The 14642-nt window shown below is 40.1% G+C and overlaps 1 protein-coding gene across 1 annotated transcript in view; it reads right to left on the bottom strand.

Moving 5' to 3' along the window:
- Positions 1-5676: 5676 nt before the first annotated feature.
- The window catches only part of MTHFD1L (methylenetetrahydrofolate dehydrogenase (NADP+ dependent) 1 like), a 213350-nt gene continuing 204384 nt past the window's right edge, over positions 5677-14642 (bottom strand). Inside the window, exons 27-28 of the mRNA XM_065400405.1 lie at positions 12176-12284; positions 5677-5823 (exon numbers count right to left, since the gene is read on the bottom strand). Of these exons, the coding sequence (XP_065256477.1) occupies positions 12195-12284 (90 nt within the window). The 3' untranslated portion in view covers positions 5677-5823; positions 12176-12194. The remainder of the gene's footprint in view (positions 5824-12175; positions 12285-14642) is intronic.

Here is a 14642-nt window from a genome sequence, read left to right as displayed (position 1 = left end):
ACTCTGCTAAGGATTGCTCTGGACAGGCTGGGTACTTTTCCGGGGACAGAAATGCAGGAAGGAGACATCATTTTCTCTATTTGTTTTGTGTCCTCCCATTTCTTGGCTTCTCTTTGTTTTCTGCTTCAGTTAGGGCCCGGGAAGTGTAATGCCTACAGTGCCTGGTATTTCTTGGGCTTAAACACCATACCCTAAATAATCCTGGATTTGAATTTTGTTTACACAACTGATGCTGCCTCATGTGGCTGCAGCTACCAGAAGGGAGGGAGGAAACTTAGTCCAGGAACTGACTTCGCAGCTGTGATACAGCCTTCCAACTTGACTGACGTACTAGTGACACCGCCTGCCCAAGGAAAGAATCACAAAGCTGACACCAGTCACTCCATTACTGTAAGAAGGAGCATCTATTTCCTTTCCTGTCCCCACCCTCTCTCTACTCACTTGGCTTTGGAACCCATGTCCCCTGCCTAGTGAGTGCCCTTTAGTTGTGGGTGAGTCCCTCAAGTGGGACATGCCAAGTACAGTTCTCGTGTCCTTGAGTCATGCTGCCCTTGATTCCCTTTATTACACCTGCCCCAAAACCAAGGAGACTGGGGATCCCACAGCAGCCAAAAGTGACCATTTGGGCAAGCAATCCCTTCATGCTGAACACCTAGGCAGGGGTGTGTGCCCATTCAAATGAGATTAGCTAATGAAGTCCTCTTCCACAGCTCATCATTAGATGTCAGGGAGAGCTCATTCAGACTCTGCTTACATCATCATCAAGAAAAAGGGTCAGGAAAGGAAAAGCTGGTTTTGCAACTTGGTTGCATCCCTGACCACTTGGCTAATAGCCATTGAGGGACTTACCCTCCAGGAGCTTATCTAATTCTTTTTGGAACCCAGTTATACTTTTGGTCTTCCCAGCATCCCCTCTGGCAATGAGTTCCACAGGTTGTCAGGGGATAAAAAACACTTCTGCAAATTGTTCATTGGTATCCATAAGGAGGTATATACTTTATTTTTTTTAAATGTACACACCACTGAGAGTTTTGGATTTTAAAATACAACAAAACTTGTAAGTAGCTTGTACATATTTCTGTGCAGTCAAGTTTTTACTCCAGCAGTAGCAAATACTAAGTATTAGCTGAGTACAAAAAAAAGCAGCTCTATAGACATAAATGATAATACAAAAGTTGCCATGCAGCTCCGAACATAAAAAATAAGAAGCAAAGAAAAATAGTTCACGTCTTTTTGTAAAATTGTGATTATGGAACATGTCCTAAAACTGGTCTGGGGTTACAGCCCAGAACAGGGAGTCAGGTCACCTGGATTCTATTCCTAGTTCTGCAGCTGACTCACTGTGACCAAGCACATCACGTTGCTTCTCTGTGCCTCATATTGCAAACCAGTAACCTAGGAATACTACTGGCCACCGCTTTTGCAAACTCCTCTGAAATCTTCCAAAAAAGGCTCTATAAAAGTATATCATTCCTTGATTTCCTCTCTCCGCCCAGGATATTTTTCTGGATTTATCTCTTGAGACTGCTGCAGCTTTTATAAAGAGCTGCAGACTTCACAAATATTGCTATATACTATGCAATGTGAAAGGATTCCAAACCTTTTATAGCAATATGTTCATGACTGCTCATACCTCAGCGCGAAGTGTGTTTTAAAAGCTTCTTACATTCCACAATACTTTGCAATTTGCAGGCATAGTACACAGGTCACTTGTAATATTTCGTAACAATTAGATTCTCTACAATGAGCAATATTCACTTCCTTCTCTTCTGTAACTTTAATCCTTTCTCTTACATTTCCTCCCCAACCACGATCTGTTAGCATCTGTGCTAACCTCATGTGGTTTGAAAAGTCCTCAGGCGAGGGACTTTATCTTCCTATACGTTCATAAAGCACCAGTAACACCTACAGCACTATATAAATAATGATACTCATAATACTTTTTTCCACTAGAAGGCATGTGAAATAAAGCAAACAAAAGGAAAAATAACACACTGAGGGCAGGATTTTCAGAAGAGCTCAGTGATGGCTTAAGTCTGGGAAACTGCTCCCACTCAATGGTAAAACTCCCACTGATGTCAATGGGACCAGAATGAGGGCAGTGCTGAGTGCTTTAGAACATCTCACCCTAAAACTTGAAAGGATAAATAGGTGAAGAAGCTGAAATTGGTTAGTTCAAAAGATTTTTGCAGATATTTGAGTAGGAAAAAGCAAACCTGGGAAATAATGAAAGATGATTGAAACGGCTCAAAGATTTCTTGGTGATGAATACATCAGCACATTGTAGCATAAAAAAAATTCTCTAACCAGATGACTGTCAAGAAATCACATGCACCTCATTAACGCCTATCTTCACTGGCTCTTGTGCTGCAGTAAGATAAATAAGTACCAGAAATATTGTTCAGGGAGGAAAGACAGTATGGTCTAAATTAAAAATATTTACCTGGAACACATGCTATGGGGACCCATGTGTATATAAAATGGGAGTTTTGAGTGGTTTGTTAAATCCTATCACTCTGAGAGCCTCATATTCCTCATGCAGCGTTCACTGGTCAACAGCAGTGGATGCTTCAAAACCAGGAGTGCTTCGAATCCACACTGCACTGAGGTCAGAACTGAGTTAGCTATAGTAGAGCCATGTATAGAACATGGCTGTCGCTAGCAGTGTGGAGCAGAATGTTTTTCTGACAACCACTCTAGGAAATCCCCCAAGTGTAGATTTATATTTTTTGCGCAGGTGGTGTTCGAGCCTGTCTACACGACAAATACAAATGAGTTGTGGGATTAGACTACAATAGAGGTATAAACATAGCGTAGATTGAGCCTAGGGGACAGTTTAATAAAATTTCTCAGACCAAAAATCTCTGCCCACAATTGTCTGGAAAACTGGGCTCAAATCTTGCTAGTAACAGCCTTGTTTATACATCATTGTAGCTGGTATGGGTATAAACACAGAGTGCCCAGAGTCTAGCCTGGCATAAGCTAAATTTGTGAAGTGAACCTTGTTAACAGAACACGTCAAATACCTTGGAACCATCAGAGTCCCATCTTTACTGTAACTCCATGCTAGAGGTCTAAGTTACAACACAGTAGTCCTCATAGCTAAAATATGTTTCACTCTTGCACTCTGGAAGGAGCATTATGTCAACTGTGCCCCCAGTACATGCTGCTGTCTCACTAGAGTCCAAGGCTCTGGCACAGGTAGGGTACACAGTTAAAACAAGGTTCAATCCCTGCAAGACTAAACTCTTTAAAAAAACTGGTTAGAGAACCATGTGATGTAATGGAGTCCCCAAACATGGTGGGAATGGCGATGTAAACAGGACCAAAGAGACATTGTTCAAGCCTATAACATATATAGACATGAGTAAGCTGGGTGGAGCACCACTGGAGGATGTCACTTGGGAAATAAACTATTTCTGGTCATTATTTCACTGTTTTAACTTAAAAGGACAATGATATATTGTCTCTCCGGACCCCATTGTTGTGTTGCTCTTTTATTGAAGGAACCAGTTCATGAGCATTTCCTGAGAGGGAGCACTTTGAAAAGCTTGAAAATACAATATTCTGTGTATTTTCAGAATCCTCTTTTATTCTGGATTGCTGTCAGAAAAAAAGTCCAAAGAAAGAAGAGTCAGTTACTGTGGTGGTCTAAAAGCACACTGCGTGAGATTCTACTCAGCAATCTGCTGAATACTTGTTTAAATGAATATCCAATTCAGCTATGAGGCACACTCAGTTTTATATGTTAAGTATGATGGTTAAAAATGGAAAACATGATCTTGAGAGGCCCAAAATTCTGTGTCATATGAAAGCGCCATGGTTTCAAGAATGCTCTGCTTTTGTGACTACACATATGTATCCTGTTCACTACATACAGGATACACACTATATAGAAAAACCAGCATAGCAGGAGAAAGCCATAACAGTGTGCCTGAATATACCCAAGGACCCATAAAAATGCAACACCCTGCTTTAGCAACCAACCCCATCACCATAAGCACCTCCTCACACAGACAGCTTGTTTTTTTCATTGTGTGCCTTTCTTTTTGAAAACCAAGCCCTACCAGCTTGTAGTTCTTGAATACGAGCGTAGAAAACTGGCTTCATCTCTTTTTTAAATTATAAATTGCATGTAATAATCAAACTAGAGAAGTGGTGAGAAAATGAACCAAATCATTTAAAAACATTGGTTTATTAGGGTTCTTATCAGCCAGATCCTCCATGGCAGAAGTGGTGTCCTAGTGCAATGCATTCTCGGGTGACAGAGCAGCTGGAGCTCACTAATGTGACTTTTGGAGGTTCAGGACTTTTGTTTGTGCCCAGAAATAACTGAAAGGTGTCAACATTTTGCTACTGGAAACCTAAATGAGGCCATATTCAAGTGTTAAATATGAGCATTATTTCTGCATAAGACACCAGACATTTTTAGCAGCTGGCCCTTACATCTAGTGAGATAATTATGTGGACTTGGTTGATGATGTACAATGTATTATCTGAGTAGCATGACATTTGGGGCTGTTCTCCATTTTACTAGGTGGTGTTGTAATAATGTGTTTTCAATGTCCAAAATATTGCAGAGGAGTTCACTGAATGAATCAGGTCAAAGGAACATGTGCATTAGGAGGAAGACCCTTCTTTCAGGCACATATTTGGAAAATAAACAGCAACAATGAGGAAGGAAATACTCAAAAGTAACCTGATAAATATGTTGTGTGTGAAAGTTTGCCCTACTGTAGCAGTGATTCATTCAATGGGCACTCAAAGAAAGTCAAAAGAACTGCTCCATTTTGGATTTTTGACATGCTACAGCACCCAACTGTCCCTACAGAGGATGGCTGGTGCATGGGGATAGCATACTGCAACCCCCAAATAAAGAATGGTCAGTTTTCACTGGCAGTACCACCTGCTGACTGTAAATGCAACACCAGACCCTCAATTTTGCACTGTAAGAAAAACCCTCTAGAATAATGACAATAACCCACTTCACTGGGAAACAAGGTTGGAGGTTGATTTTTTCAAAAAACGGACAAGACAGACATTCCTTCTGTCTCCTTAGACAGCTGATTTTAAAAAGAAACAAAGCTTGTTGACATTTGGGATTTATAGCCGAGATACTGAACAAAACAGACCAAAAACACTGCAGAACTGGTAACAAGCACCTTTGACAGATAAAAGTACCTATGACTATGGGACACACTATGTTTTAAGTTTTTCAAAGCTGTTTGCCCACAGAGGAAATACAAATTCTGTACTAAAAAAGTCTTGTTTGTTATTCTTCAACAGTCCCCTCATTTGAAATTTGGCTCTTCCCCAGCAGTGCCCATAGCAACACTTGCTGATAACTCAGAAATGTGCAGCTAATTTGTGTGTGGTTTCAGCTCCTGAATGCCAGCAGCTGAACTCTACTCTTTCAAGAGCAACAGGCTTTATAAGGCCGTGTAATCCCGTTTATGTTAATTTTTTAGATGGCCACTGACAAGGGAAATACTTTTGTTAGCAGCTCAAATAAAGAATACAAAATCCTGGAGTGGAAAATTTCACCTTTCTGTTCACACCATTTTATCGACAAAACAAACATTCAGAAATGCAAGCAATAGTAAGCATGGCAAAAAATTTCTCTCCACTAAACCAAGAATAAATTAGTTTGTAACAAACTTTTTTTTTTTTATGTCATAAAAATGGGTAGAAGGAAGAGTAGATTTTTTCCCCTCTTTGGTCTATCCTGATATCCCTCCAGAGACACATAACAGGCATATTTCAAATTCACTCTTGTCTCCTATTGCAGGAAATAGTGACGTAGCAGTTTGTATTTTCAGAATTCTGGAAAAGAAGAAAAGTATTGCAGTAATAATTTTCATTGGTTGAAGAAACAGGAATAAAGAAGCAAAAGCAAAAGGTATGACAAGAGGCTCTGTAATGTTTCAATGGTAGAAGTTTTTACCCTGAGCATAATTAGATCAAATATTTAACTATACCACGTGCTACAAATAACATACACCTCTACCCCGATATAACATGAATTTGGATATAACGCAGTAAAGCAGAGCTCCGGGCAGGGCCGGCTCCAGGCACCAGCTTCTCAAGCAGGTGCTTGGGGCGGCTGCTCCGGAGAGGGGCGGCACGTCCAGGTATTCGGCGGCAAGTCCCTCACTCCGCCTGGGAGTGAAGGACCTCCCGCCGAATTGCCGCCGCAGATCGCGATCGCGGCTTTTTTTTTTTGGCTGCTTGGGGCGGCCAAAACCCTGGAGCCGGCCCTGGCTCCGGGGAGGGGGCTGCGCACTCCGGCGGATCAAAGCAAGTTCGATATAACGCGGTTTCATCTATAACGTGGTAAGATTTTTTGGCTCCTGAGGACAGCGTTATATCGGGGTAGAGGTGTATTTCCACTTAATACAAACCCTTTCTGTATATCCATTGGAAGTAAAACACAAAACACACACACACACACACACACATGCCAGCACTACTATGGGCTCTTGAAGAGGTGACATTTTGCAATAAAGAGTTCCATTGACTTAAAACTTGGTGCATAGAATTTTGGAACGTTTTTGTTAAAGTGATTAAAAAAACCCCCAACAAGATGCATTTTCAACAAGAACTGATCAAGAAACTAAAACAATATAAACATTTGTGGTTTTCAGATCAACTTTTAATCACCTTTCCAGGAGGAAAATACAAATGATTCACTAGTAGTGAAGCCTAATTAAGAATAATCTCAACCCGTTTATATGGGGAGAAAGTCATCAGCAAACGGATCTGGGGGAAATAGTGCATACAAAATTACAATCCCAACCCCAATATCTAACAACAATTAGGAAAGCAAACAGAAATCTGGAGTGTATCAACAGCAGAATAAAGCACAACTCACAAGAGATAGTTATGGCAATGTAACAAGGCGGCTGGTGGGATCACAAGTGAAGTACTGTGCTATAATTTTTGATGAGGTAGCATCTACCACCCCCAATTTGTAATTGGATCCCATTGTGTGAGGTACTGTATATAGGGATAAAGAAGATGGGGTATTTGTTAAATCTAACAGGTTGAAGGGGTGAGGACTGCTGTTGACTTGCTTTGTGTTACCTGTTCCTCTATTTAAATAGATGTGAGCCCATGGTGAAAGGATATGTAGGCTTTTTAGAAATTTAAATAAATATATTTGTGGAGTCATATTACACGGATTCTAGTGAAGAATTAGGAAAAATTCAGAAGGGGCACAATCAAGAGTCACCGTGGTTATCATTATGTGGAAAGGTTATTAAAATGGGCTTAGAGGATGAAGCCCTGGCCCATTGAAGTCAATGGTAGGTCTGCCAGGCAGTGGGGCTAGGATTTCATCCAGAGTCATTAAAAATCTGAATAGGACATGACTGAACTTCTGAGGAGTAAAATTTCTAGAGGATAACAGATACAAAAGAAGGGAACTGGGAATGGAATGTGTTGGGAAACATTTTGCTACACAGGCTGTAATTAATGCATACAATGCACTAAGAAAGGCAGCAGATGACTCTACAATGTATTCTCAAGGAGTTATGCAGGCAATTAAAAGACCCAAACGTGACAAGTACATGCAGAAGCTGGGAAGGTAGAAAGACCATAATAGACTAAGTACAGTTTAGTTCAGTATCAGGGGGTAGCAGTGTTAGTCTGTATCTACAAAAACAACAAGGAGTCTGGTGGCACCTTAAAGACTAACAGATTTATTTGGGCATAAGCTTTCGTGGGTAAAAACCTCACTTCTTTTTACCCACGAAAGCTTATGCCCAAATAAATCTGTTAGTCTTTAAGGTGCCACCAGACTCCTTGTTGTTTTTACAGTTTAGTTCGTCTCTCTCTTTCTCACACATACCCTGCTTTAACAATCTTTCTTCCTCACATGTTCTTATCCCTAATTCTCCATCTCTCCCCAGGGTAGCAATATAAGGAGAGTGTAAAATCAGCAAAGGTTAGCAGTACAGTAATATTTGGATGTAAAATCAAGGGATAATTCTAAAAATGTGGATTTGTATACATGGAGATTTTAGATTCTTCTGTTTTCTTAAGGGGACTTAAAGTGTAGGAAAATACTCCGTCTCCACCCATATCAGAGGCCCATCATGGCTGGGAAAAGGTAAACTGGATAAGTTCCTTCAAGATCCAGTCACACTGTGTGTTTATGATGTTGCTAGGTAGTGACATGATGTACTTGCTTCTCCTTTCCCTGTGGCAAAAAGATAGTTTCTTCTACAGACCTCCAAACTCCTGCTGCCTAAAATGCAGGATTGGTATAGACTGGAAGGGGAATAAAGGTAAACTTGGAAAGAAAGGGGAGGGAAAAGAATGACAAAAGGAGAAAAAAGAATGAGAGATTTCAAGAATATCTTTTCCAGGTGACTATGTCTGAATGAATACAGGCTAAAACTCCTCTCACACAGTTTTCTATTCTCTGCCATCAGGCAGTTGTAGTCTCCTGTTTTGTGCTTCCTTCTGGGTTTTATGCACCTCACAATGCCTTGCATAAGATGACCTAGGTTAACAGCTCTTTAGAAAAGCTGCAGAAGTGTCACAGTATCAGTTCTTTATGCTGCAAAGCATCCTGCTTCACCTCAGCCCTGGAAGGAAGTGTAAAATGCAAAAACATGACTGATAGCTGGGGCCTTGCCTGGTCACAAGAAGTCAAGGACAATGAAAGAATGGAAGTCTGGTAACTGGTAAGAGGAGGGTAGATACAGGAGACACCTAATACATCTAGTTTCAGAGAGCTGGACCAAAAGACAAAGTGAAAAGGGCTTCTTGTCATCCATAGCATGGGATCCCTCTAGCCTCTCTTTCCCAGATCTTTTCAGATCCAGAGCACAAATAACCCAATAGCTTGCTCTTCTTTTAGTTCCTCCAGCTGGCACAATTGCCTCTATCTAGCCCAATGTCACTGGCTGGTCTCCCTAAGAAACTCTGTAGTGAGCTCTGGTCAAGTGTAGATAGTCTCTTGGGAGTAAGTGTCAACTTTTCCCTTTTAAGTATCTCATTAAGCAGTGGAGGTTGGGTGGGGCAATAATGAGTGATGAAGAATTAGATAGTGGTGGGGAATTAGCTGATTCCCTTGAATGCTTGTTGTCAGATTTTTAAAGGCTTGGATGTTTTTTAATGGTGCATGGTACTTTTTGCAAAGAAAGTGCGAAGTTGTCTTTTGAGTGTTGGCTGCATTTGATTGAAAAACATTTTCAACCTTGACTTTTTTTCAATTAATTTTTTGGTTAGAATATACTCTAAAAATTCATACAAACTCCAAGCTACACCACAGTACACACCGTGGCTTGTACTATTCTGCAGAATCTTGTAAGAACTATCACCAGCTTTATTAACAGTATTGGCAAGTAAGGTAGACTGATGGAGTCCAAAGCTTAGCTCAGTCTTAGCAAGGCACACCAGAGAATTGTTTCTAGTAGCAAAAACTTTGCTTACTTGAATATCCTTATAAAGCCTCATGAGGTTAAGCACTGCGCTGAGTGGGATATAGAATGCACGGTAGCACAATTGTTCTCAGTTAGGTATGTGTGTTTATAATGAAACAGCTGTAGTTCTTGGACTAATCTCTGAATACTTTACAATTGCCACATCTTAGCTGGCAAAATACAATATTACTGTAATTTACATTATACACCATGACCACAACAAAAGTGTTTCAATCAAGCAGACAGAAAATTACTGTATCTGTCATCGTATGAACACACCCACGCATACCTCTGTGCAGTCCATCTGGCCTTGGGGCAGACTGCTTCAGTGCTGAGACCTTTCTCATGGGTGAAAAATGAACTCAGAAAATGATTCTTGACTAGGCTAATATAAGTCAGTTTATGATAGCACATATAATTTGTGGTGGGAAAAAATGAGAGCTCAAAATTGGGGGAAGGGTTTTTTTGTTTTAAATTCTGCCATTTCTCTTATTTCCCTGTCTTTAGCTCTACCACTTTTTTTTCAGGTCCCTAGAAAGCCTAATGAACTGCTTATTCTGATCTCAGCATTTTGGGAGTGAAGGGAAGATGCACAAAGACCTCATAGGGTAACAGTCTTTTTCAGAGGTGCTGAACACCCATCACTTTCATTGGAGTTAATGGGACCAGCGTATCCATAGCACTTCGGAAAATCAGAACACTTATTAGGTGCCTAACTGTAGGTACCTAAGTTGGAAAATCTAGGCCCATATTTTTCAACATATTATGGTCAAAATGTCTTCAGAACTCAAACTCACAGGGTTCTCTCCTCATGTGGTTGATATTACCAGCACATCCCCAATAGATTCATAGCCTTACTATTATATGCTGGGATGCACATGATTCTCAAGAACCTGATTAGAGTTTAATTTACTGGCATGTCCTTTTCAACCCCAAAAGATACCCAAGCTGATTAAAAACCCAAGTTCAATATTTTCACTTTGTATATTACTCCAGAGCAAAGTCCTTTATAGTTGGAAGGAGAGTTTCTTATTTGTTTTCTGACTATTGTTCTTAAAGATATATGTAGCAAAAAGAAAACTCTTTCTTGCCCTTTGGGTATGACGGCCTTTAACAAGACTAAAAGTAGCAAACATGTTGGTTGAACCACTTCACTGAAGAAAGCACATGCGTCTGTGTATAGGTCTTACCTTAGGATTCTGCTGTCATTTTAGATTGTTCAAAGAAGATCACATGCCACTTTCTGAGCAAATACCCATCTACTTTATAGTGTTAATAATTCCTCCCAAAATAACAGGGTATGTACCAAGAAATACCATGCATAGAGCTACACAGCAGTAAAATAGCCAAAGGCACTTAGTACATAAGATAATTGTCGAAACCTATCATTTAACTTTCAGTCTAACCAGTTTTTGCTGTAATAGAAAGAACACAGGAAAATGTAAGTCTGCTCTGACCAGATTGAAGGATACCATCTTATAGCATAGGCAAATGAACAGTTAATTTTGCTTTTTTGGGGTACTTGGGGCATACTAAAATGAAGTAAACCTATTTATCCTAAATATAGGGCAGGCAAAGAATAGCTAGAACGTAGCGTCACTGTGAAGAATCTGAGAGTTACCATGTATGATATACTGAATGAGTAACAGTAACAAAAAAGCCACATTAGTTGATTTTATACAGGGTTATGATGTCTAAAGAGAGGCAATTATTCTACACCACTTGGCATGTTCTAAGCCTCAACTGGAGTTCTGAATTCAGTTTTGGTAACCACTTTGATTTTAAAAGATGGACCAGCTAGAGGAAGTTTAGAGTAAAAAGGATGAGGGGCTTGGAAAACGCACCTTCTCAGGAAAGATGAAAAGACCTGGATTTGAAAAGTGTGCAGAAAAACAAATGAGAGAAAAAAAAGTGTCTTTAAATACATACAATAAATATATTGTTTGCTGTGTTGTAGCCATATTGGTCCCAGGCTATGAGACAGACAAGGTGGGTGAGGTAATCTCTTTTATTGGACCAACTTCTGTTGGTGAGAGAGACAAGCTTTTGAGCTCTGCAGAGCTCTTCTTCAGGTCTGTGAAATGTAATCAGGTAGCTGTGACATGCTAATAACCTTTCCTACACCTGAGGAAGAGCTCTGTGGAGCCTGAAAGCTTATCCCCTCTTTCACCAACAGAAGTTGGTCCAATAAAAGAGATTACATCACCCACCTTGTCTCTCTCAAATATATTGTCATATGATAGAGAGGACAGGGATCAATTAGTCTCTATTTAAGAGGACAGAATGAAGAGTAATAATGGGTTTATGAGGGGGGCAGAATTTTTTCTGGAAAAACTATTGGGAAAATCTATGTAACAACAAAAACAGGCTGTGAAAGGGAATCACCATCAGAGGCAATATGCGAGGTTAGACTAGACACATCTATTAGGGATGATTTCAGAAAATAAAAGCCCTTTTGATTGGCCCTGTGGAAGGCCAGATACTCACCTGGTATAGTTTGACATAGCTCCATTAAAGCCAATGGGCCAAGCCAATTTATACCAATTGAGGACTTAGTACCAGCCATTACCATATACCGATACAATATGATGCAATAATGAAACAAATATTTCCCAAACCTCAATACTGATTCCTTGATGTATCAATGACAAAACCTCTACCAATTTCTTACTCCTGGAAATAATTAGTAGTTTTGTAAAGTGAGAAAGAAAACAGCCCATTAAACACTGTTACACATAACCCACCTGAACTTGGAGACCTCTCTCAAAACAACCCTTTAACTTGCTCTGTGTCTGGGTCAAGGTCAATGTCATAGAAGCAAGGCCTTGTAGGAAGTCCTGGCATGGTGCTCATCTGTGGGGACAATAAAATAAAGTTACACTCCTGCAACTGTATGCGGATAATCACACTGTGCAGATACACCTTTGATGAAGTGAAAGGCTAGATTGTTCTTCATGGACTCAACTACAGCTGCAATTTTTTAAAAAATGTCAAACCATCTGCTACTTCAATTTATTTTTTAAATCTGAGCCTATGAGAGACAGGAAAGGGGAAAAATAAAAACTGTTACACAGTTTAAGGTTGTAAACTAGGAAGATGCAAGAGTGACCTTCTTCACAAAATGCAGACACACACTGGATTTCTTTGTGCCTCTGAGTATTTATCCATTTAAAGTTATGATACCAGGAATTTTGTAGATCAAAGTAAAGGGCAATACTACATGAATTCCCCTGGTACTACACACACATTAAACTGTGTGTCTTTGTGAATGAAAGCAGCACACAGCAAAGGAATTAGCCGTAACACCTTCATGACTATGAATGCTTAATTAACACCAAGAGTGAACTGAGATAAAATAAATAAATTAATGGAGATATCCTATCTCCTAGAACTGGAAGGGACCTTGAAAGGTCATTGAGTCCAGTCCCCTGCCTTCAGTAGCAGGACCAAGTACTGATTTTGCCCCAGATCCCTAAGTGGCCCCCTCAAGGATTGAACTCACAACCCTGGGTTTAGCAGGCCAATGCTCAAACCACTGAGCTATCCCTCCCCCCCTTTAATTATTTTAATTAAAATAAATTATGAGTGATTCCTAATTCATCATTTAGGAGTTCCCAGCTTTTGGGCTCCATGCATTTTTCCTGAGAGTTCCCAGCACCAAGAAGTTATAGAGCCCGTAGTGAGCGCTACAATGCACTAAAGCAGTAACAGTTCCAGCAGAAGATCCAATCCCTATACGTTGGCTGAAATATAAAGCCACAAAAGCCTGATTATTTCTAATTACTCGTAATTAAGGCCCTGCTCCAGGATAGCACTTCAGCATATGCTTAACTTTAAATAATGGGAGTAGTCTCAAATACTGCCTACTTCTAGTTTCACCTGGATTACTTATGCTACTATTATTTATTATCTGTATTGCAGTAGCACCTTTCAAAAATCGCTAAGTGACTTAGGAGCCCATTTTCATAAGTGTTGTAAGCAGTTAGGAACCCTACATCTCATTATGCTCCTCAATTGCTTTTGAAAATAGGACTTAGGGTCCTAAATCACTTAAACATTTTTGAGAATTTTAATCCCTGTCATGGACCATGGCCCTGTACAAACAGACAATGAAGTAACGGCCCTCATCCCAAGGAGCTTACAATCTAACGAAGGCTACATCTACACTATGAGCTTGGGATGCGATTCCCAGCTTGTGCAGACATACTCACTCTGAACTAGCGCACTAAAAACTGTAGCGTAGCCAAGGTGCACAGGCTATCTTCCCTGATTACAAACTCGCCCACACCCTCAGGGTACATACTCAGTGTGGCTAGACATGCTGCTGCCTGTGCTACCCTGGCTACACTATTATTTTTAGTGTGCTAGCTCAGATGAGAGCTAGCAGGAGTATATCTGTGGGAGCTGGGAAATCACACACTTGGCTTGTAGTGGAGTAGCCTATATGTGCTTAAAGTTAAGCATGTGCTCAAGTGTTCAGCCTATTTGCATCAAAATCTTATTAAAAACAAAAAAAGATGTATAGACTTTTGAGGACCAGGATCTCAGCCAGGATAAATCAGCATAGGTCCACTAAAGCCAATATTCAATCTGGCCCTGAGGGTCTCTCCTTAAAATAAATGTATGTATCTGCTAGGGAAATGACATTTTCTCTGGCCACAGTGAGAGCTGCACCATGCTGATGGGTCTCAGAAAAGGAAAACATATGCTTGCTATTTTAGCCCCAGAGAGCCAAATTTATTGGTCCCTCTCTGACTGGAGTTGTTTCTAGTTCTCTATAAGTCAACCTGTTTTAATGCATGTACAATGATCTAGTTAGCATTACCCACTGCTTTACACTGCAACTGTGCTCTGAAATCTAGTTTAGATTTACTATTACAATAGTGGAAAAGAAACAACATCACTTAAGACTCCCTCACAGAAACTTAAATACCCATGTATATTATATAAAGTAACTCCTCTTTCCCTCCTTGCGTTAATCCCAGGGGGAAAGGAGTTCAGATTACATGGATTAGTGATATATTCGGTCGTCTTCTAATCTAGACCAACTGCTGATGGGAAAAAAATTTTCAGACATTACATTTCCTAATTTTTTTTTAAATAGTTTCAATTTAGTCATTTATGGTCTTTTATTACATTACAGGGATACGAAACCCCGCTAGTTTGCATTAAACAGAGGCTCTTACTCAAAACACAGCATTGTGTAATTAC

This window comes from Emys orbicularis, chromosome 3 (genome assembly GCF_028017835.1).
Source record: "Emys orbicularis isolate rEmyOrb1 chromosome 3, rEmyOrb1.hap1, whole genome shotgun sequence".
In the NCBI taxonomy this organism is placed as follows: domain Eukaryota; kingdom Metazoa; phylum Chordata; order Testudines; family Emydidae; genus Emys; species Emys orbicularis.
Note: the sequence above shows the minus strand (reverse complement) of the source record. Positions and strands in the feature narration are given on the sequence as shown.